Source organism: Acartia tonsa, chromosome 14 (genome assembly GCF_053477335.1).
Source record: "Acartia tonsa isolate MP-2025a chromosome 14, ASM5347733v1, whole genome shotgun sequence".
In the NCBI taxonomy this organism is placed as follows: domain Eukaryota; kingdom Metazoa; phylum Arthropoda; class Copepoda; order Calanoida; family Acartiidae; genus Acartia; species Acartia tonsa.
In genome coordinates, this window is record NC_137273.1 from 39,908,442 (window position 1) to 39,929,945 (window position 21,504).

The 21,504-nt window shown below is 32.4% G+C and overlaps 2 protein-coding genes across 3 annotated transcripts in view; one reads left to right on the plus strand and one right to left on the minus strand.

The window, feature by feature from the left end:
• Nucleotides 1–7,248: 7,248 nt before the first annotated feature.
• On the minus strand, nucleotides 7,249–15,164 carry LOC145305639 (uncharacterized). Its single transcript, XM_080147341.1, has 8 exons — nucleotides 15,002–15,164; nucleotides 12,038–12,159; nucleotides 11,009–11,094; nucleotides 10,403–10,459; nucleotides 9,559–9,630; nucleotides 8,564–8,675; nucleotides 8,214–8,282; nucleotides 7,249–7,704 (listed from the first exon to the last, which is right to left on the minus strand). Exons 1-8 carry the CDS (start codon nucleotides 15,048–15,050, stop codon nucleotides 7,597–7,599), a joined length of 675 nt encoding a protein of 224 aa, XP_080003467.1. The 5' UTR covers nucleotides 15,051–15,164; the 3' UTR covers nucleotides 7,249–7,596.
• Nucleotides 15,165–20,604: 5,440 nt separating this feature from the next.
• Nucleotides 20,605–21,504, plus strand: part of LOC145305929 (chymotrypsin B-like) — a 28,108-nt gene continuing 27,208 nt past the window's right edge. Inside the window, exons 1-2 of one of the 2 annotated variants that reach the window (XM_080147811.1) lie at nucleotides 20,605–20,835; nucleotides 21,165–21,253. In XM_080147811.1, the coding sequence (XP_080003937.1) occupies nucleotides 20,808–20,835; nucleotides 21,165–21,253 (117 nt within the window). In that variant the 5' untranslated portion in view covers nucleotides 20,605–20,807. The remainder of the gene's footprint in view (nucleotides 20,836–21,164; nucleotides 21,254–21,504) is intronic. The other variant, XM_080147809.1, reaches the window with a different exon arrangement.

Sequence of the window (21,504 nt, forward strand, 5' to 3'; positions counted from 1 at the left end):
TGAATCAGCTTAACAACCAATCACAGCTAAGCTTGTATTAGTTTACCCCTTTGTTTCCGCTATGATTTTTGTTTAAAAATGCAATTAAAATTGATTTTTTTTCATAGATTTTGACTATGAAATGTGGTGTTTTTATTGTAAAAATGTAATCAGTTACAGGCAATCTAAGTTTCTGACAAAGATAAGGTTATAATTTTGTGTCTAGACGACGTAATTTAATATTGTTTTTTCTTTTATGAGCATTGGAAATCTTTCAAAAATTCCATTGTATATAAAATGCTATTTTGAAATGCCTAGAACCTTTTTGTTCTTGAAGCTGAAGTCTTTAAATTTGGGGTATTGTGTCTTCTTGTGGCAGTCTTTCAACAGTTAAAGCGTGTTATTTCTTGCAGGCGTCCTTTAAGAGCACCTCTATATAGGAGGGGACTTCCCTCTAAGGGCTAGTAATAGATAAATAGTAGGGTTGGGCCGGATACTTTTTTGGCCAGATATCCGGCTGATTTCTAATGCCGGATATCCGGTCCCGGCCGGATATCTGGCCAAAGTTCGATATCCGACAAATTACCGGATATCCGGCGTCAAAAATCAGCCGGATATCATGGAACCGGATAGTTTTAATATCCGGCCAGATATTGAAAATGACCGGATATCCGGCCGGATAACCGGCAAGACTGGATATCCGGCCCAACCCTAATAAATAGCAGGGTCTAAAAAAATAAAATAGAAACTTGACTATTTTATGAAGAATTTTATTTCATTTTAAATATCAAACATTAATTGATGAAAATGATATCTAGAATCTTCTAAGACATCTTGCAAATAATATAAAAACTCTAATAGAAAAGATTTGGTACAAATTTTATAAAAAACAAGCTTTCATAAGTCAAAAATTATTTTACATGACTTAAAGTTTAATAAAATTAAGGTCACATGTTTTTTGGAAAAACTCATTAACATAGTTGTAAGGTATTGACATGACAAACAAAATGTTTAATTTATGGGCGGGTAGAAGTTACCCATTTATTGTTAATAAATTAATGAAAACTTTATACAACATTTCATTCAACTTTAGGTTTAATTAAAAGAATAGAAATAGGAGAGAAGAACTATAGTGTGAACCCCTTTTTCGTAAATCTGACAAAGGAACATAGCTAACTTATTAAAGGATTTGTAATATGCTTTCTCGTATTCATTCGAATCCGGTGGATAGGAACCGGTTCTCATCCATACGAAAAAACTATGTCTAGCATCGTAGAATATCCAGCTTTCTACGGCACCTAGGGGCTAAAAAAACTAGTTTTAATCTTATAATTGTACATTCTATATCCGCGGAAAGCCGTTTATAATACGATGCGAGAAATAACTATTACACTATACTAGAAAATAAATTTTAACACGATATAATTTACGTGAGAAAAGCTTTATCTTAAGAAATGCGACTATTTACAGCTGACTCTTTATATGAACAAAATGAAAAAAATATGCCCTTTCCCATATGTGTACAGTGTATGCACAGTACAACGCTAGGTCCTGTTGAAAACGTAACGAATGTACTGTTGTATTGCTATTTGTTGTTATTTTATTTTTATATAATTTATTTCGAGGTAAACATGAAACAAACTATGAATTTATGTATTTTAAATGTTTATAATAGATACGAATTACGAATTAAAGATTATAAATCATGTACATTTGAAGTCCGAGATATCATTTTTTTGTTTTAATAGAAACTCAAGAAAAAAATATGATTTTATTAACTTAAATTCATAAAGGGATTTTTATTATTTTACAATGATTGCAATAGATGAAGCATATTTATTATTAATGCACAGATAAAACATAGATGTGAAACAACAATATGAAGGCAGTACTTCATGTGATGGACTTGATTCGAGTAAAAGTTGAAAGAACAGCTCTAATTAACTCTAATAAAAAATCTAGAAAACTTCAGTTTAATTCAACCAATGAGATTTCATGTATGCTCCGATGCGATTCATTTATTGGCTCAATTAGACATTCCCTCTCTTTCTTAGTACCTTTATTATTAAAAGTATTCTTTCATAAAAGCTCATTTTTCAACAGAGGGCTGTAAATATCCAAAGATTTTATTTTTAATTTAGAAGTTCATAGCAATTCAATTAGGATTTATGTTAAACCATACTGGGCTAAACCCTGCAGGGTCTAGCACAACCCTCTATGTCAAATGTCCGGGTTATGCTTCTTTTATTCCAGGCACGAGGTATAGGACATCTGATTTCCAGGGAAGGATTAATTTTATACCTCAGATACAATCCACTCTCAGTAAATAGATGCAGGTCTCAGTCTGATGTTGATATTCTCTAATCATCTTTACCAGGAAGCTTTACCATAGTCTTCCGCAATTAGGCATCGAACAGTTGGTAGCAAAAGAATATACTCAGGTAGATGTACGTTGGCTTAGCTGATTGGCTTGCCAGGACTTGATCATTAAACTGCAAAGAAAAATGACAAAATTAATTTTTTTGAAAGTTTATGCATTTGGTAGCAAGTTTAAACATCATTCCATAAAAAATTATTCTTTTTATTGCAAAATTATAAATGTTTTAAAATATATGAAAATATGGTGCTACAAAATATAACCCGGAGTTTACTAGCAAATTTTATAAATTAAATACAAATATAATGGCTTTTACCTAGTCAGGGATTGTAGATTTCTTAAATAGGAGCTTTTTCATCATCACACTTTGCAAGTTGAACTTTTTAATCTTAAAAGGAAATAAATTTTGTAAGTAAAAAAAACATTATTTTCTTTCTTTTTCAAAATCTTTAAAATGATAAATTTTCATTCAATATTAAATAATCATTGTACCTTACTCAAAAACCACTATTGTTTTCGGGCTTTTACAGGTATACAGATACAGAACAGAATGATTCCAGATACAAACAGGTACAACTAAAAGATTTAAACATTTTTTAATTGTCTTTCTATTTTTTGAAATATCTTGAATCTCTTTATATTGCATATTAACGGTAATTTTGATAATACATTAATTAACAAAATGTATAATATAATCAAACAAAGCTCAGAATTCCTTTAAATGTCCTCTAAGGGCTCAAATGTTACAGGTAACAGGAAAACTTCATTTTCTAAATACAATATAATCTTTTAAATTTTCTGTTTTTTTAAAGTAAAACTTTTTCAACAATGATTTTAAACAAATATTGAAATCGTGTTATGACCATTTTGGTCCTGCTTTAATGCTAAAATTACTTTTTCTTAAAAATTAAATATTATAACAACAAATACTTACAACTTCCATGGCCTGGATAAGCGGCTCCTCTTTGCTATCCACAGCGGCAGGATATATGCCGGCAAGTTCACAGAATCCAGGTAATGTTTTTAAAGTCTGAAATAAGTAGCTATTGTTATTTTTTTAGCTAATTCTTAATTCAAAACAATAAAATAATACATTACAAATTCTGGATCCATCTTCTGGAGTTGTTTTAAATGTTGGAGGTGGCAGGTAATTTTCTCCAGACCTGAAACAGCATCAGTTGGACATTTGACACTCTAGTCAAATTACATTAACCTAACTTAGGGTAAACTAATGAAAAGATTTCATTTGCCTTGAAAGCCCCACTCACCCTTTTCTTCTAACCTTACTTTCATTGTTCTTGAAAAAGCTGGAATTTTGAAAGGTTAGTGTGCCAAGAATTAAATTCTGATATCTTTTGATGAATTTCCATTAAAAATACCATAACATGATATAACTTTCTGTATAAAAATTGGCTAAAGATTACTAGAACTGTCAAGAAGAGAAAGATTAACATTACATCATAATCCTTTAATCATTACTAGCTGCTACGCCCCCTAGAGGCCTCTAGGGGCACTTGAGGAGAGGAGAGTCAAATTTGATAACCCAATTTATTATTTTATATTTTAAAAGAAAAAGTTTTTGGGTTGGGTAATTTTTTTCTAGGGGTGATTTCTCTTGGGAGGGTAGTGGTACCCTCCCCCAAAATATTTATAAACCTTCCCGAGACCTATGAGAAGCTACACTGTTAAGGAGAACCCAATTTGTTCAGCGGTTATCGAGATCCTTTGGTACAAACACACATATATTTTTTTTTAAATCAATAAGGACAGTTTGATTCTAATTGATATGAAATATTTTGATATTGATTAGCAGCAATATCTCAAACCTTAAAAAGAGAAAATTTCAATTTTACAAGTTTCCAAAATAAAGATTGGCTTGAACCAAGATGAAGCTTCCCCCTTATCCATTCTGTTTTCTGGAATTTGAAACCTTGGAGGAGGGGGTTGGAGAGGTTCATTGAAAGCTTTATCTTCCTATGCAATTAGATGGCTTTCAATTTGCTTTTTAAACAGCAAATTTACACCTATAACAATTAATAATTGTCACTCTTTAATAAGAAAATGGATGTAATTTTGTCTTGAATTGCTTAAATCAAGGCCTTAATATATATAGAAAGGGACTTTTCATTTGAACAAAAAATTATTATATATGTACAAGTACATAGAATTTATTAGTGAGGCCATTTTGTTTAATTTTTGGGTGTTAACTTTATTGTTATTAAGCTTTTTAGGTAGTTCTTTAGAATTTATGAAATTATTGGATTTATATCAATGCGTGGAGGTTGAATTTATTTGCTTAAGAGTTTGTATAATTTAAAGGGTTTTTATTAGTTCTTAGAATTAATGAAATTATTGGGTTTTTATCAACATGTGGAGGTTGAATTTATTTGCCTCAAGAGTTTGTATAATTCAAAGTTTTTTTAGTTGTTCTTGGAATTAATGAAATTATCGGATTTTTAGCAATGCGTGTAGGTAGAATTTATTTGACAACACAGTTTTTATAATTAAAAGGTTTTTTGGTAATGAAATTATTGGGTTTTCAGCAATGCTTTTGGTAGTTCTTAAAATTAATTAAATTGTTGAATATTTATCAACGGCTTTAGGTTGAATTAATTTAACCTAATCATATACAGCCAAATTACATAGCCAATGAGGGTTGAAATATTACACCCTCTTAATTTTGAGGAAACTATTTTAACATAATTAATATAGCTACAGATTTCTTCATTTACACACTAGAAGGAAAGTAACAAAATTTAAATTTAGTTTTAGTTTTAGTTTTATAGGTAGATCCAATCATATGAGGGCAAAATTTTATACCAAAATTTCTTTTCCTATAAGTGTACAAACTTTCCCTCCCCCCTCATCATAAATAATAATTCCAATGAAAAAGAAATATATAAATTTGGGCCTAGGGAATATTATTTTTGTTCAAACATTACAAAAAATTTTGAGTGTCCATAAATATGGAAAATTCAAATGAACAATTGAACCAATGGAAACTTAGCATAGGAACAATTTAATTAATTGGTTACAGAAATTATTTTAATCCCAGTATTATATATTTTAAATCGATAACAAGATCTAATGTAATTGTTTATAACCCCCAACTGTTTTGATTTATACATTTTAAATATTTATATATATACAAATATATATTAAACATAAAAATGTTGTCAACTTTTACCTAATAATTTGAGGTTCTTCATCAGTCTCTTGGGTGGCTTCTTTTGAAGTATAACGTCAGCTTATCGTGGCCTTACAAAGTGCATCACAGCAACTAAAGGTTCCCAGTTGTTTTTGTTGTCACAAAAAAAATAGCCTCTGGCTCTGCCATTATAAAACAATGAATTAATAATAAATATCTAAATTATAATATTATATAGCAATAATTTGACCACCTGCGGAAATGTATTGATGTTTTGTAGGGAGCATCTTGAGAAAAAGGAAAGTAAATAGGGGGAGAGTAACTAAAATAGGGTAAAAAGTTTAAGACCTATACATACTGTACAAAATATAATTAATTGTAAATAAATATTCATATAAATTAATCTAGATGTGTATTTGCCAGTGTTGGATGTATTTATGACATATCATCGAAAAAGTATGGATGTGTAAATGCCAGTGTTGGATGTATTTATGACATAGAATTGAAAAAGTATGGATGTGTAAATGCCAGTGTTGGATGTATTTATGGCATGAGAAAAAGTAAGAAAACATTTTGCCAAAAATACATCAACTGTAAATTTGCTGGATGTGTAAGTGCTATAGCCCCAAACAATCACCTACTAGAAATTCCCTTTTGAAAATAAAGCTTTTCTATAATCAAAATAAATCAGTATGTATTTGATTGCTCTTATTGTTAATTTAGGCATGATATACTTGTCCTATCAATTTTAAACCATCCATTATAATTCTTTTAACTGTAAGGTACTACTTAGACAGCATAGCAACTCTGAGATTGTTCCAAGAAAGCCTGTTCATCCATTTAAACCAGATATTTTTCACTTTTTACAACTATTTTAGTAGGATATCTATCCTGTTTATCTTATATTTGAAATAATGATTCCAAGGAAATATAATAGAATATTTTAAGCAAAGAGTCTCTATAATCTTATAATTACATTCTATATCCGCGGAAAGCTGTTTATAATACGATGCGAGAAATAACTATTCTTAGATTTTTATTAATATAGAGAGTTAGAAACTTTTAAAACTTCCGAAGATAAGTTATATTTTGTCACCCTTTTTTATATCAACCTTTTGTTTAAGGTTATTCTAAAATTAATTTTATGAATTTTATTTTTATATATTCGTGGAAAAGTGTCTGTAATACAATCGGTTTCAAAAAAATAAATAGACATATTACCACTAAAAAAATAAAAGAAATTTATTTAAATCAATAGAAATTTTTTAACAATATATACAAACTTTTATAGGTTAAACCTTTAAACAAAATTAACAAATACAAAATATTCATAAATATGATGAAAAACAATAAAAAATTAAATAACAATTGTCAAGTTAGACCTTACAAAAATTGTATTTCAAATATGTTTTACAAATACTTTTTCTATTCATTAGGTAATAGGTATTTAATTATGTAGAGTAGTGTAATCTGTAATTAACAAGGCGTTTTGTGAGAAAGCAACCTTTATCAGGTATAAGGTATTACGACCAAGTGAAATAAATCTTAAATTATATTTGTTGCCCCCCAATGACAACTGTAAACCAAAGGTTTCGTGATTATTTTCGGATTAATTTTGTTATTGGTATAAGCTGACCCGTTATTCTTATTAGATAGACAAATAATATGAAAACAATAATTTTAACCAAAAAAAATTCATTGGTAGCTGTGTTTAGTGCCCTAGGAAAATGGGGATAGTTATCACCGCTTTTGGCCTACCTATTCTAGTGACGTCATAGTAGAGGGAAAGAAAAAGGGAAGGGGGAAAGAAACCCCCTAGAAAAGAGATGGAGTATAGGGAATTTCCTGACGTCAATAAAATAGGTAGGCCAAAAGCAGTTACATCTATCCCCATTTTGCTAGGGCACTACAGAGAGCTACCAAACAAAAACAATTATTTAAGTCTTTGCATATATTTATAGCTTTGAGTGATGGTCTGAATATGCGGGTACAGCGTTACAGGTAGAAGGGATAGGTCATCCTTAGAAATTATAACTATTTTGGGGGATAGTACCCATTATTCTGAATAGAAAGACACAAAATACAAAAACAATCATTTTAGCCTTTGGATATATTTATAGCTTTGAGTGATGGTCTGTACATGCGGGTACAGCGTTACGGGCAGCAGGGATAGGTCATCCAAACAAATTCGTTCACAATTCTGAAAATAAAAATATTTATCCTTATATAAAAGTAACAGGATGTCTGTCTGACACTGTACCAAAGGATCTCGCAAACCACTGGACCGATATGGGGCTCCTTTACAGTGAATATTCTCAAAGGTCCTTGGAAGGTGTATAACTATTTTGGGGGACAGCACCTCCACTCCCCAAAGAGAACTCGCCTCTGAAAAATGACCCCCCCACCCAAAAAATTGACAACTTCAGAATTTCTGCCAAACGGGGGGGGGGGGGGGGGGGTTAAACCTTGAGAGGGTAAAAGCGCCGCATGGAAATTTTAATGGATGTATTGACACCAATCTATACCCCCTTCCTCCGCACGCCCATAAACTAAAAAAAAACAGCATATTTTCAGGGATCTTAAGGGATAAGACAAAGTTTTTGAGTCAATTAATAAGATAACGTGGATACTAAACTTTGGGTACCAGTGTACTTTACAGTGCAATATCCCCTCCCTCCCTACAAGTTTATGACTATTTAATATTTTTACCTCGGCTAAAGTGATGGAGGCTAAATCTTTCAGTGTGACTTCTGTGTTCATTTCCAAATCAAATTCAATCTAAAACAAGAATAGATTATATTTATATGTAGAAAAAGAGCAATGTACTGTAGAAACATGGTTGATTTTGCACTTTAAAAAAAAGTCGCTTTAACACTTTAAAAGTTCAATTCCAGTTTTGTTTGCTAAGGGGCCGAAGGTTAGGACTAACAAGACTGGTATCAATTTTATGATTTTTATTTTATTATTTGTAGAAAACTGTTCAGTATGGCTTAGAACCGGTTCTAATCCAGCAGATATTAAACGGTTTTGAAGCCATATTGGATATTATTAATATGTACCTGTTGCGAATCAAAGAAATTTTTGAGTGTCCAAATGATTTGATAAGAATTCTTCTTTTCAAGGCAGGGTTTCAAACGCATGCTACTCGATGGAAATAACTCAAAGAACTTTCTAAAATAAAATAATTTGATAAAAATTAATAAAGAAGAATTGGGATCTTATTTTGGTGTATCTCCGATCAAAGTCTTGCTAATGAAGTTCATAAATATAAGGTAAAACACCCGTCAGACAACCAACCCTTTGATTGCACGTACGACCTTTGTCTAGAAGTCCTAGTTGGGATTTAATCAAGATTCTCAACCAATGAACTAACCCCCCCCCCCCAACAAAATTAAAAACAGTGAGAGAGGTTTACTTATTGTTTTTTTTGTGCATTACTTCAGGTTAGGTTATTTTAATTAGTTTTGAGTAATGGGTTGTCCTGCAGGGTTAATTCCTAAAAAAGGCCATCCTTATTTAAATTTTGGTGAGGCGGGGTTGTTGTTGCTCGACAGGCATTTGCCGGAAAAGCACAAGAGCGTGTGGGCCAACACAATTAACAATCCAATGTTCCCTCCCTCCCTGAAAAGTTTGTCATGTCATAAAACCAGGTAATGGGGGGGGGGGGGGAGACATTAAAATGATACCCAATATTTTGTAATCATGTTAATTTAAGACTAGTCCGAGCTTTTAAACCAATAATTTTAATCTACTGAAGAATTTTGATTATTTTGTCTATGACCATTGGGAATGTGAATAAATTTATCGTCCATTGTCTTATCCCTCAAGATATTTTATTGTACTGTAATTGGTTGGTTCCAAACTTTTCAACCAATAATTATGATATACAGATAACTTTTTTTAACATTGGGGATGCCTTAGATAAAACGGCATAATACCTGTGGTGTATAAGTTCATATTGTCTTGTAAATATTCTGTAAATATGTTCCAAACTTTTCAACCAATAATTATGAGATAGAGAATGGGGATTCCTGAGATAAAAACGGCATAATACCTGTGGTGTATAAGTTCATATTGTCTGGTGAATATTCTGTAAATGTCTTCCTCCGTGTACTTTTTTTTCAATCTAAAATAAATAAAGTTAAAATGTATTTGAACCCGGGAATCTAAAGGGATAAGACAATGGCCGATAAAATGATGTACATCCCCAATGATGACACACAAAATTACCCCCTTCTGTAGATTAAAATTAGTGGTTGAAACTATTGAACATTTAATGGATCAACCAATCAAAATTCACCAACGTTTAAGATGTTAAGCCAACGAATAAGAAAACGTTATTATAAAACTTTGGGGACTAAATTAATAAACAAGCTATTCCTCTCTGTTTTCAACCTATCCTTGTATAAAAGTAACAGTTTGTGTATCTGTCTGTCTGTGTGTAACCTCTAAACCAATATTTTTCTCCTTTTAAGTGTAGCTTATCATAGGTCCTGGGAAGGATAATAACTATTTTGGGGTATTCAACCCCCCATCTATTTTTTAATTGTAATAAAAAAAAAGAATTTATTTTTTGGGTGGGAGGATTTATTGCAATGGTTTCTTATTCGTTAGCTCAACATTTTTGGGGACTTTTATTGAATTTCATTTGGTTGGTTCATTAATTAGAGTGTCAAAACTACTAATAGTAATGTACAGAATGAATAATTTTGTGTATTAACATTGGGGCTGTACATAAATTTATCGGCCATTGTCTTTTCCCTTTAGAACCATGACAACATCTACAAAAGCAAAGCTCAATAAATCAGGCAATAGAACAAACTAATAGGGGCGTAATCAGAGAAAGGTTAAGAAATATGCCAAAATGTCCTAGGAATCAATCTAAAAAAAGGAATTACCTTTCTCCATGAGTTAAGATTATAGATTTTATCCACTGATAGAAATTCAGCACATCTCTGAAATAAAAAAATATTATCAAAAGTTTTGAAATAATCTTTTTTTGGTTAGGTTATAGTGGGTATGAGTAGCCCCTAAGGGTTATAGCCTCTCCCCCCCCCCCCGGGAATTATGAATAGGGGGGAAACTAACCCCCACATTGTTTTCAATTAATTTCAAACTGTCCGGGGCCAACTAAACTGGTATGGATTTATGTTTTATATTTTATTATTCGTGGAAAACTCTCTTTACTACAATATGATATTTTACTGTGGCTAAGAACCGGTTCTAATCCAGCGGATATTAATTGAAGCCATACTGGAAAATTACACAGAGAGAGAGGTGACAATTGCCAGTTTATTACACTAGTCCCCAAAGTTTTTAAATATTCTTATTCGTTGAATTAACAACTTTGGGGACTAAGTGAACTTAAGTTGAATATTCAAACATTTTAACCACTAATCATAATCTACAGAAGGAGTAATTTTGTGTATCATAATTGGGGATGTACATTAATTTATCGTCCATTATCTTATCCCTTTAGATACCTGGGAAAAAATAAAACTTACGGGCTTAAAAATCTTGCAAGAAATGGGAAGGAGGAGTAAGTGTGGAACCACAGGAAAATATCATCCTCCAATTTGGCAACCAGATCCTAAATAAATATAATTATGAATGGTAGGACAAACAAACATTATCACTTGTAGAGTGTCAAAACTAAATAAGCCTAGTGTATCAGAAGGTGAAAAAGGAGAATTGTATCAAAACTACATCCATAATTATCAAGGATGACAACGTCAATAATAGCAAAGATCAAATAATTGGATAACAAGGATGATAACATCCATAAAGGCAAAGTTCCAAAAGCAGACAGTTAGGACAAACGAATATTATCACTTGTGTGAGTGTCAAAACAGATAAAACATTTTTCAATTTGACGTAAGGACTTTCTGGTAATAATTATAGAGTTGGTACGCTTTCTCAATCCATACTGTTACAGGAATAATCATTTAAAGTTTGAAATCAATAGGTTATTTATAACATGCCTAAATTCACAATAAAATAAAATGTTACAGACGGAAGGACATAACCTAATTATACAAAAAGCGTCACTTTTTATACAAGAATGAAAGCAAAGATCAATAAATTTTAGGGAAAAAATCACACAACCTTTCGTGTCTTTTGAAGCAAGACCGACAAACCAAGTGAATTATATACAGGATGCTCATATGTAAATTGAATTTTCACCAAAAATTTGATCAGAATATTTTAAGTAACCCTACGCGTTACAGACTGACAGACAATATAAATTAAAGAGAATCTTTGCACACACAGGGAGGGAGGGGACATTGGGTTGTTTAATACACCTGTCCCCAAAGTTTTAAAATAACGTATTCTTAGTTGTTGGCTCAACAACTTTGGAGACTTTAATAAATTTTAATTGGTTGGTTCATTAAGTTGAGTATCCAAAAGCTTCCATTACTGATTGTAATCTACAGAAGGGATAATTTTATGTATCATCATTAGAGATGATCATCAATTTATCAGCCATTGTCTTATCCCTTTTTATCCCTGATCTGCGCAACTAAAAAACTTACTTCTTTGTAGTCAATTTCTGTCGGTTCCAGAAATTGATAATCTTCAGAAAGAACTTCATCAGCTGTCTTCAGCACCACGGACAATATATTTGGTATATCAAGCTCCGTAGCCAGATTTTTACCTAAATATTTAAAAACATTTCTCGTATTCATTCGAATCCGGTGGATAGGAACCGGTTCTCATCCATACGAAAAAACTATGTCTAGCATCGTATTATATCCAGCTTTCTACGAATATAAAAATTGGTTTTAATCTTATAATTGTACATTCTATATCTGCGGAAAGCTGTTTATAATACGATGCGAGAAATAACTATTAAAATATATATCCCATTGGACTATAAAATACACTGGTACCCTAAGTTTTAAGTCCTCTTTATCTTATATTCGTTTGCTCTAAAACTTTGGGTACTTTTATTGGGTAGTGATTGGTAAGTTCTAGCATTTCAACCAATAAATGTGATCTACAGAAGGAGTAGTTTTGTTTATCATCATTGGGGATGTAAATTAATTCATCGCTTCTTGCCACCCAAGAGGGCGGGTGGGGAGGGGGGGGGGCTAGATCCCCCCACCCCTAAATTTAATTTTGTTATAACCAAACCAATTCCTCCTCTAATACTTTTCCTCCAAGTGCATTGTTGACGTTAAGACCCCCCCCCCCCTAGATATACCACACTTTTCTGGGATCTTGCTGAGTCAAGTATCAACTGTTGGGAATATCAAAGGATGACTCCATGCAAAATTTGAGCCGGATCCGGCCAAAACCGGCCGTGAATTTTATGAAAAACCGGTTTTTTCCGGTTTTTAGGGGGTATCTGTAAATCGATTCAGCTGGAGCAAAACCGGTTAGAGGTACAAAAAATTTTACTTCACATGAAATTTAGCCAATGCAATTGCGTACAAAAATGTACTTCATCATCAACTTGATTGGACAACTCTTTCCCCTCCTAAATGTCCATTAAAATCTCGGAAACGGCAAAAATCGCCAAAAATCACGCCTTCGGCGGCAAATAACGGCTAAACGGTCAGCCGGAGGCGAATGAAACATAAATAAAGAAATGTTTGCCTCAAAAAGTTGTTCAACATCAAAGAGATGCTTGAAGTCTCTAAAACGACTCCTTCCCCTCCTTTAAGGGGAAAAACTGAAAAAACGTGATTTTCAAAAGTATGCACACTTTGTGGGTGTGGGGGGCACTGAACCCGTCACCCCAGGGTCACCAAATATAAAGTCTAGGCGGCCCACAATGCTGAATTTTCACCAAGTGAAAGTTTTGTGTCATTATCTCTTATGAGAAAAAAGTTATTAATTAATTAAAATTTCAAATTGTGATTTTTTGATGGATTTCTTTGATGAAATGACAGGCCGGTCAATTTTTAGGCCATTTTTTGCGGTTTTTGGGCCGTCACGCCCAAATGGTTTGAGATAATCTCATGGGACCTTTTGCCCAACCTAAGTCTGGTTATTTGTGAGGTCTAGGAAAAAAAACAGACTTACGCAAAAGATTATAATTATAATCTTTACACAGAAAAATGGCACGAGGTGAGGGTTTGAGGGGGCAAAAAGAGCCGACCAACGATTTTTGACGGCACGCAGCGACGTCGTGCTTCATCCAATCCGGGATTTTTTTTCTTCTTAGACCTTACAAATAACCAGGCTTAGGTCAGGCAAAAGGTCCCATGAGATTATCTCAAACCGTTTGGTTGTGGCGGGCCGAAAACAGCAAAAAATGGCCTAAAAATTGACCAGCCTGTCATTTCATCAAAGAAATCCATCAAAAAATCACAATTTGAAATTTTAATTAATTAATAACTTTTTTCTCATAAGAGATAATGACACAAGACTTTCACTTGGTGAAAATTCAGCATTGTGGGCCGCCTAGACTTTATATTTGGTGACCCTGGGGTGACGGGTTCAGTGCCCCCCACACCCACGAAGTGGGCATACTTTTGAAAATCACGTTTTTTCAGTTTTTCCCCTTAAAGGAGGGGAAGGAGTCGTTTTAGAGACTTCAAGCATCTCTTTGATGTTGAACAACTTTTTGAGGCAAACATTTCTTTATTTATGTTTTATTCGCCTCCGGCTGACCGTTTAGCCGTTATTTGCCGCCGAAGGCGTGATTTTTGGCGATTTTTGCCGTTTCCGAGGTTTTAATGGACATTTAGGAGGGGAAAGAGTTGTCCAATCAAGTTGATGATGAAGTACATTTTTGTACGCAATTGCATTGGCTAAATTTCATGTGAAGTAAAATTTTTTGTACCTCTAACTGGTTTTGCTCCAGCTGAATCGATTTACAGATACCCCCTAAAAACCGGAAAAAACTGGTTTTTCATAAAATTCATGGCCGGTTTTGGCCGGATCCGGCTCAAATTTTGCATGGAGTCATCCTTTGATATTCCCAACAGTTGATACTTGACTCAGCAAGATCCCAGAAAAGTGTGGTATATCTACCCCCCCCCCCCCCAACTTTCAAACAAAATCAAAAATAAAATAACAGAGGGGTTTTGATTTTTTAATATAAATTTCTATTTAGGTTAGGGTATATTAGGTTAGGGTTAGAAAAAAACTTTAATTTAGATAAATTTTAAAAGAGTAGGGGGGGGGGGGGGTGGGGGTGCTCCACAGACAATTTAAAGTACCGATTTTTTTCAAACAAACAAAAAATATAAGAACCTAATTGGTCCAGTTTGATAATATAGATATGATATAAATTATAACAGCAAAAGTTGTAAAATAAAATATATATCTTTTAGCGCATCGTATTATAGACAACTTTCCACGGTTATTAAAATAAACAATTGATTAAAACCAGTTTTGTTAGGCTAGAAAGACCGAAAGCTTCACCTTCTTTTTATTATCCGAGGATGGTTTATAAAACGCTGTTATGCATGATTTTTAAGAATGGCCGAAAACCGGTTCTAATCCTGCGGATATTAATCGGTTTTAAAGCCATACTTGATACTTACTTCTACACAAAGACACTCTAAAAAATTTATTTTGAACACTTTCTGCCATTTTAAATAACTCCAAAGTTTGATTTTATAAATCACTTTAACGATAACAATTATAATTCTTTTAGTAACAAGCTTGGCTTGTTATTAAATACTAAACAAAAGTTATAAGAAGTTTTTTAAACATGATATAAGTATAAGGATTATAGAATATGATGAAATATTATGAGCATGAGCATCAAGGATAACAACAGCCATAAGTAGCGAAGCATACAAAATATCATGGAATGGAGGACTAACGGACAAAGTGTGTTATACAGCAAATGTTTTGTTGTTATAAAAAATGAAAAGAAAGAGATAAAAGAATATGCAAAAATTAAAAGAAAAAGGTCTTTAGAAGCCTGACTAACAGACAGACAGATGGATAAAAACATGCGCATATGTAAAAGGTGTCAGCTATCTTCAATAAGAAAACTACCGACTGAGAGACAATGTAAATTATAGAGTAGCTTAGCTACTAAAAAGGTAGATTACATTCTAAAGGGGAATAAAGGGGAAATGGTTTTACTTAAATTACGTTTTCGCATTATCGTATATGATGAAATAATATGAGCAAAAGAGGGGTAAAGTTAAATCTTTGGGTTTTAGTAAAATGTTTCAATGTTCCAGCAGACGGAATTGTTAAATAAAACAGCCTAATACCATCCTAAGACCTAAGTGAATTTATACTAAAATGAAGAACTCTTTCGGTTCAGTGGTTAATGAGATCTTGAGGACCAACCTTAAGTATACAATAGGATTTATATGTTAAAGTAAAGGGGAAGTTATGTAATAATAGGTGGCTTTATGATTTGAAAATTTTATATAAGGAAGCTTAGACTGTAGCTTAAGATTTCGATAACTAATGAACCTATATTGAGTTCTCAATTTTAGAGAAGCTTGAAATTAATTGTTGAGATGGTTTAAGTCTATTTCCCTACTCTTCTCTTCCCTTTCAAATACAAACCCCTAGATGCTATGAAAAGTTAATCTTAAACGCAAATTTTTCATATTAATATTTATTTTATAAAAAAAAACATGTCTAAAGCCAGTCTCCCTCTCCCAATAAAGGGTTGTTTTGTTTGTAATAAGTGAGTGAGGTAATACTTTGGGGATTAAAACGGACAGTACACTTTAGGGGCGAAGTTATCCTATGGCTTTTCTTAATATATATTTTACTGTTGCTATTCCCCTAGCCTCTAGGGGTCTCAGGGGAGTTTAGAAAAATATCCTTAAACCAACCCAATACATTTACAAATCATCCCTGGAAAATATAACCCATACAACCGGCAATTTCCGAGATCTTAAGCTTCAGACAAAAACGCTTTACTACTTTGTATGATAGGATATATCTGTGTTATAAATTATACCTAACTATTAAAGTAATCATTATGCCAACTTCGAAATCAATAGGACAATTTACCATGTCGAAATTGTCCTATCGATTTCAAACTTTCCATGATGATAATTTCTATAACAGTAGCAACTCTATAATCATTACCAGAAAGTCCCTACGTTGATTTTTAGCATATTAGGCAAAATTATTTTATGTGAATTAATTATACTTTTCATCTGAATTTTAAAATAATGATTTCTAATACAATGAGGTACAATGTTATAAGTGTAGCATATCTATAATCAAGTCCCTAAAAATGTAAGTAAGCCCATAAACAGTATCCTGTATTTATGAGGTTTTGCAATAAATATACTATTAATTTTCTTAAGACTTATACAATTATATTCTGCTTTTTCAATTCTGACACTTTACAAGCGGTAGTGTTCGTTTGTCCTTAAGAGCTTCGCTTTTATGGATGTTGTCATCCTTGTTTGTTAATAAACTTACAAAAATATAACTAGCTTAAAATTTATAGTAATGAGAAAGATCCCATTTGGAAAACCCAAATCTAGTAGAAATTACGATTACAACAAGGATGACAATACCAGAGAGAGGAAGGGGACAATGGGCCCTTTTTTTTATTACACTAGTCCCCAAAGTTTTATAATAACGTTTTCTTATTTGTTGGCTTGACAACTTTGAGGAATTGGTTCATTAAGTTGAGTGTTCAAACATTTCAACCACTAATTGTAATCTATAGAATTGGTAACTTTGTGTATTACTATTGGCGATGTACATCATTATATCGGCCATTGTCTTATCCCTTTAGATCCCTAAATACTAGTTAAAACTTAAAATACAGGATAAATGTACTTTTCATGATTAAATGGTTAAATGACCGTTCAGTTGCTCGCGAAATTACCTTACTTTAAGCCTTTCAGGTAGTGGCGTAAACAGCAATTCATCTTGAGGGGGGGGGGGGGGGCGGGTGAAACCATTAGGAGATGAATAAAGGGGAAAGGAGGCATTTCTAATTTCATTTGACACCTAACTACCATCAAATTCGGTTTTGTCTGGATTTTAATCCTTATATAAAAGTAACATGATGTCTGCCTATCTGTAGATTAAGATCTTGCTAACCACTGAACCGATATGATTCTCTTTTACAGTGTGCAGCTTCTTATAATAGATCCTGGGAATATTTATTTAGTATGGCTTCTGAACTGATTAATATCTATTGGATTAAAACTGTTTCTCAGCCTTACTGAAAACTAATCTATATCATCGTATTACAGACAAAATTAAAATAAAGATCATAAAATTAATACCAGTTTTGTTAGGTCTTTGACAAAAAATATTTCAAAGCTAAGTAAGGGAGGGAGGGGACATTGGACTGTTTATTACGCTAGTCCCAAAGTTTTATAAAAACGTTTTCTTATTCGTTGGCTTAACTTTGGGGACCATATTTAATTAGTTGGTTAATTAAGATGAGTGTCTTAACGTTACAACCACTAGTTGTATTCTACAGAAGGGACGTAATTTTATGTATCATCATTGTATGTAAATCAAATCATTGGCCATTGTCTTATACCTTTAGATCCCTGGATAAAGTACAAATTAAAAACGAATATTGTATTAATTAATTGGTAAATTACCATTCAAATAAATTTAGGTTTTTAATTTTCTACGTATCTTTATAGCAGGGATCTGCGGGGATAAGACAATGGAAGATAAATTGAAATTCATCCCCTATGATTTGATGATAAACAGCTCAACCTCTTCTTATGAAAATTATTGGTTGAAAAGTTTGGATAAAAGTACCCAAAGTTTTTCAGCCAACGAATAAGTATTTTGTTGTTACAAAACTTTGGGTACCAGTGTAAATTTACAGCCCAGTGTCCACTCCCTCCCTTTTCAATGTATCTTTATAGTGATGAAATTTATCATTAACAAGGATGACAACATCAATAAAAGAGAAGTCCCGAAATCAAACAGTGGGACAAACGAACATGAATTTTAGTAGAGTGTTAAAACTTAATAAGTAAATATTAATTAAGTAAAAACAGACTTTGATTTAACTTATTAAACCTGTTGCAGATTGGCTTAAGTACATGATTCTGTTTAATGACATACTTACATTTTAATACTTAATTATAGATTGGTAGATATACAATGAATAGGATAATATTAATCATATCATAAAAAATTGCTAAAAAGTGACGTACGGACTTTCTTGCAACGATAATATAGTTGGTACGCTTTCTAAATCCTACCTAACCATTTCAGGAAGTATAATCTAAAGTTTGAAATCGATAGGACAATTCCAACATTTCCAATAAACAGGTGGACGTGCAAACCTTAATTACAGAAAAACTTCGCTATAAAAAATTTACTGCCCGAAGTTTAAAAATCATTAAAAATCAAAAAAAAACTTATCTTCAATGGAAATGTGTTCATAAAATAAAGTTATTATTTATAAGAAATTTGGTAATCCTTACAATAAAGTAACAGAATGTCTATTAGTCTGTATGTCTGTCTGTTTGTACATAAGAATCTTACTAATCGCTGAACCTATACAGTGTAGCTTTTTATAGTTCAATATTTTATATGTAAAGCTAATTAGTAAATAATCATGTTCTTCTCTATCTTTTCTCTATATATCTCTCTCTTTCTTTCTTTCTCTTTCATTCGCTCTCTTCCTCTATCTCTATCTCTCTCTCTGTCTCTCTCTCCTGTCGATAGGACAATTCCAACATTTCCAATAAACAGGTGGACGTGCAAACCTTAATTACAGAAAAACTTCGCTATAAAAAATTTACTGCCCGAAGTTTAAAAATCATTAAAAATCAAAAAAAAACTTATCTTCAATGGAAATGTGTTCATAAAATAAAGTTATTATTTATAAGAAATTTGGTAATCCTTACAATAAAGTAACAGAATGTCTATTAGTCTGTATGTCTGTCTGTTTGTACATAAGAATCTTACTAATCGCTGAACCTATACAGTGTAGCTTTTTATAGTTCAATATTTTATATGTAAAGCTAATTAGTAAATAATCATGTTCTTCTCTATCTTTTCTCTATATATCTCTCTCTTTCTTTCTTTCTCTTTCATTCGCTCTCTTCCTCTATCTCTTTCTCTCTCTCTCTCTCTCCCCCCCTCTCTCTCTCTCTCTCTCTCTCTCTCTCCCTCTCACTCTCTTATAATATGCTCTTTTGTACAGCTTATATTTTCACGAATCCTTGCAAACATTGTAAGTAATCGTTCTTGACATATTTTGTTGTTGTTCCAATGCAACACCATTTTATAATAGTGTATGTATGTATTTTTTGGTGCTTTCATACAAAGTTCTTTCTGAGCATTGATATAACCCCCCCCTCCCACCTCTAATTTTAGAATTTTAAAATTGAACGGGGGGGGGGGGGGCTGGAGGTTTCCTATGACTAAACCCTGCCTTACCCTAACCCTACATTAATAAACAAACAAACAAAAATCTTCCCCTTACTATCATCAAAAAACAAGGATGGCAACATCCATAAAAGCGAAGCTCTGAAACGGTAAGACAAACGAACATTAATACTTGAAGAGTATCAGAACTGAATAATCAGAACATAAATGTATAAAAGTAGAAACAAAATTGTAAGTAACTTTGTTAAAAACTATGTAAATACAGGATATTGCTTAAGGACATACTTATATTTTGAGGACTTGATTATAGAGATGCCTCGCTTATAACATTGTACTTTGTTGTCCTAGAAATCTGTATTCCAAAAATCAGATCAATCAGATAATTTTATCACATAAATATTTGTAAATTACTTGTTTTAAATGGACGTATGGACATTCTGGTAACGATTATAGAGTTGCTACGCTTTCTAAATCGTACCTAACTACTACAGGTATCACCATGCAAAGTTTGGAAGCGATAGGACAATTCTAACCTATTTAAATAAACAAAAAGAGCTGTCTGTCTGTGACGTACGGAAGGACCAACCCTACTTATAGAAAAGCTTGGCATTAAAAAAAAACAGGATGGGGGTGTTTAAGAGTGCCCCACAAGATGCTTTGTAATATAGCGCCTATTTTAATGTATATAGGTTTGTCCTGCTTCAGTTAATAAGTTACATCATTACTGATACAATACACGCGCAATAGTTATTTACCGCATCGTTTTATAGACACGATTCCGCGGATATTAAAATGAAAAATTAGATTATAACTAGTTTTGTTAGCCCAAATTAAGGGGGGGGGGGGCGAATGGCTAACAAAACTGGCATTAATTTTTATGATTTTAATTTTAATATTCATGGAAAATTGTCTGTAATACGATCCTATATTTTTCAGTATGGCTGAGAACCGGTTCTAATCCAGCGGATATTAATAGATTCCGAAGCCATACTTGAAAAAAATCATCTTTTTAGACGTTTTTGTACACTTTTTAGCACAATGAAATGTTATATTTGGTGTTTAATAGGTATTTTTTTTTTAAAGCGTAGCTTCAATTTAGATGCGTTCGTCCATATGTTTGAAAAGGCATGTTAGAACCATTTTTATCTATTTTAAACCATGCATTGTCAACAAAATTGTGTCGTTATTATGTCAGCCAACAATAGTCATTTCTCGCATCTCGTTTTATAAACAGCTTTCCGCGGATATAAAATGTACAATTATAAAGTTAAAACCAGTTTTTTTAGCCCCGAGATCACAAACATATGCGTCACATTTTTCTACTATTAACACAAGTCGCGCAATTTTAAATATTAAAATGTACGCATTTAATTTTGCACACCCTTTATAATCCAGGTATAATTCTGGCAGCTGAACACGTGTTGTCAGCAGCTGAGTGTAATGGACACTCTAATCAGACTGGCCAATGCATCAGAACCTTACAGGTATAGAAATTTTATAAGATTTTTAGTAACAAAGTTACTCTATAATTAACTTTGTCTGTTTGTTTGTCAGTCAGTCCGTAAGGCTATGTGGGAAGTGTGAATTTTTCAGCTGCTATTTAAGATATATGATTACTTTTTTTATATTATACATACATGGAATGTTCTGTCTGTACATAACGCTATTTGGTCGTGTGATTTCTTCAATAATAGCGGCTGCATTTTATGAGAAGGGTTCCAAGTATAACTTTATT

Bases quoted from the DNA above. Each gene is read 5' to 3' on its own strand.
- LOC145305639 (XM_080147341.1), bottom strand. From the start codon at position 15,050: ATGGCAGAAAGTGTTCAAAATAAATTTTTTAGAGTGTCTTTGTGTAGA. The intron at 10,460-11,008 runs GTAAGTTTTATT...TTTTTATTTCAG, and splicing joins CTTGCAAGATTTTTAAGCCC to AGATGTGCTGAATTTCTATC. The intron at 9,631-10,402 runs GTAATTCCTTTT...TATTTATTTTAG, and splicing joins ATCTTAACTCATGGAGAAAG to ATTGAAAAAAAAGTACACGG.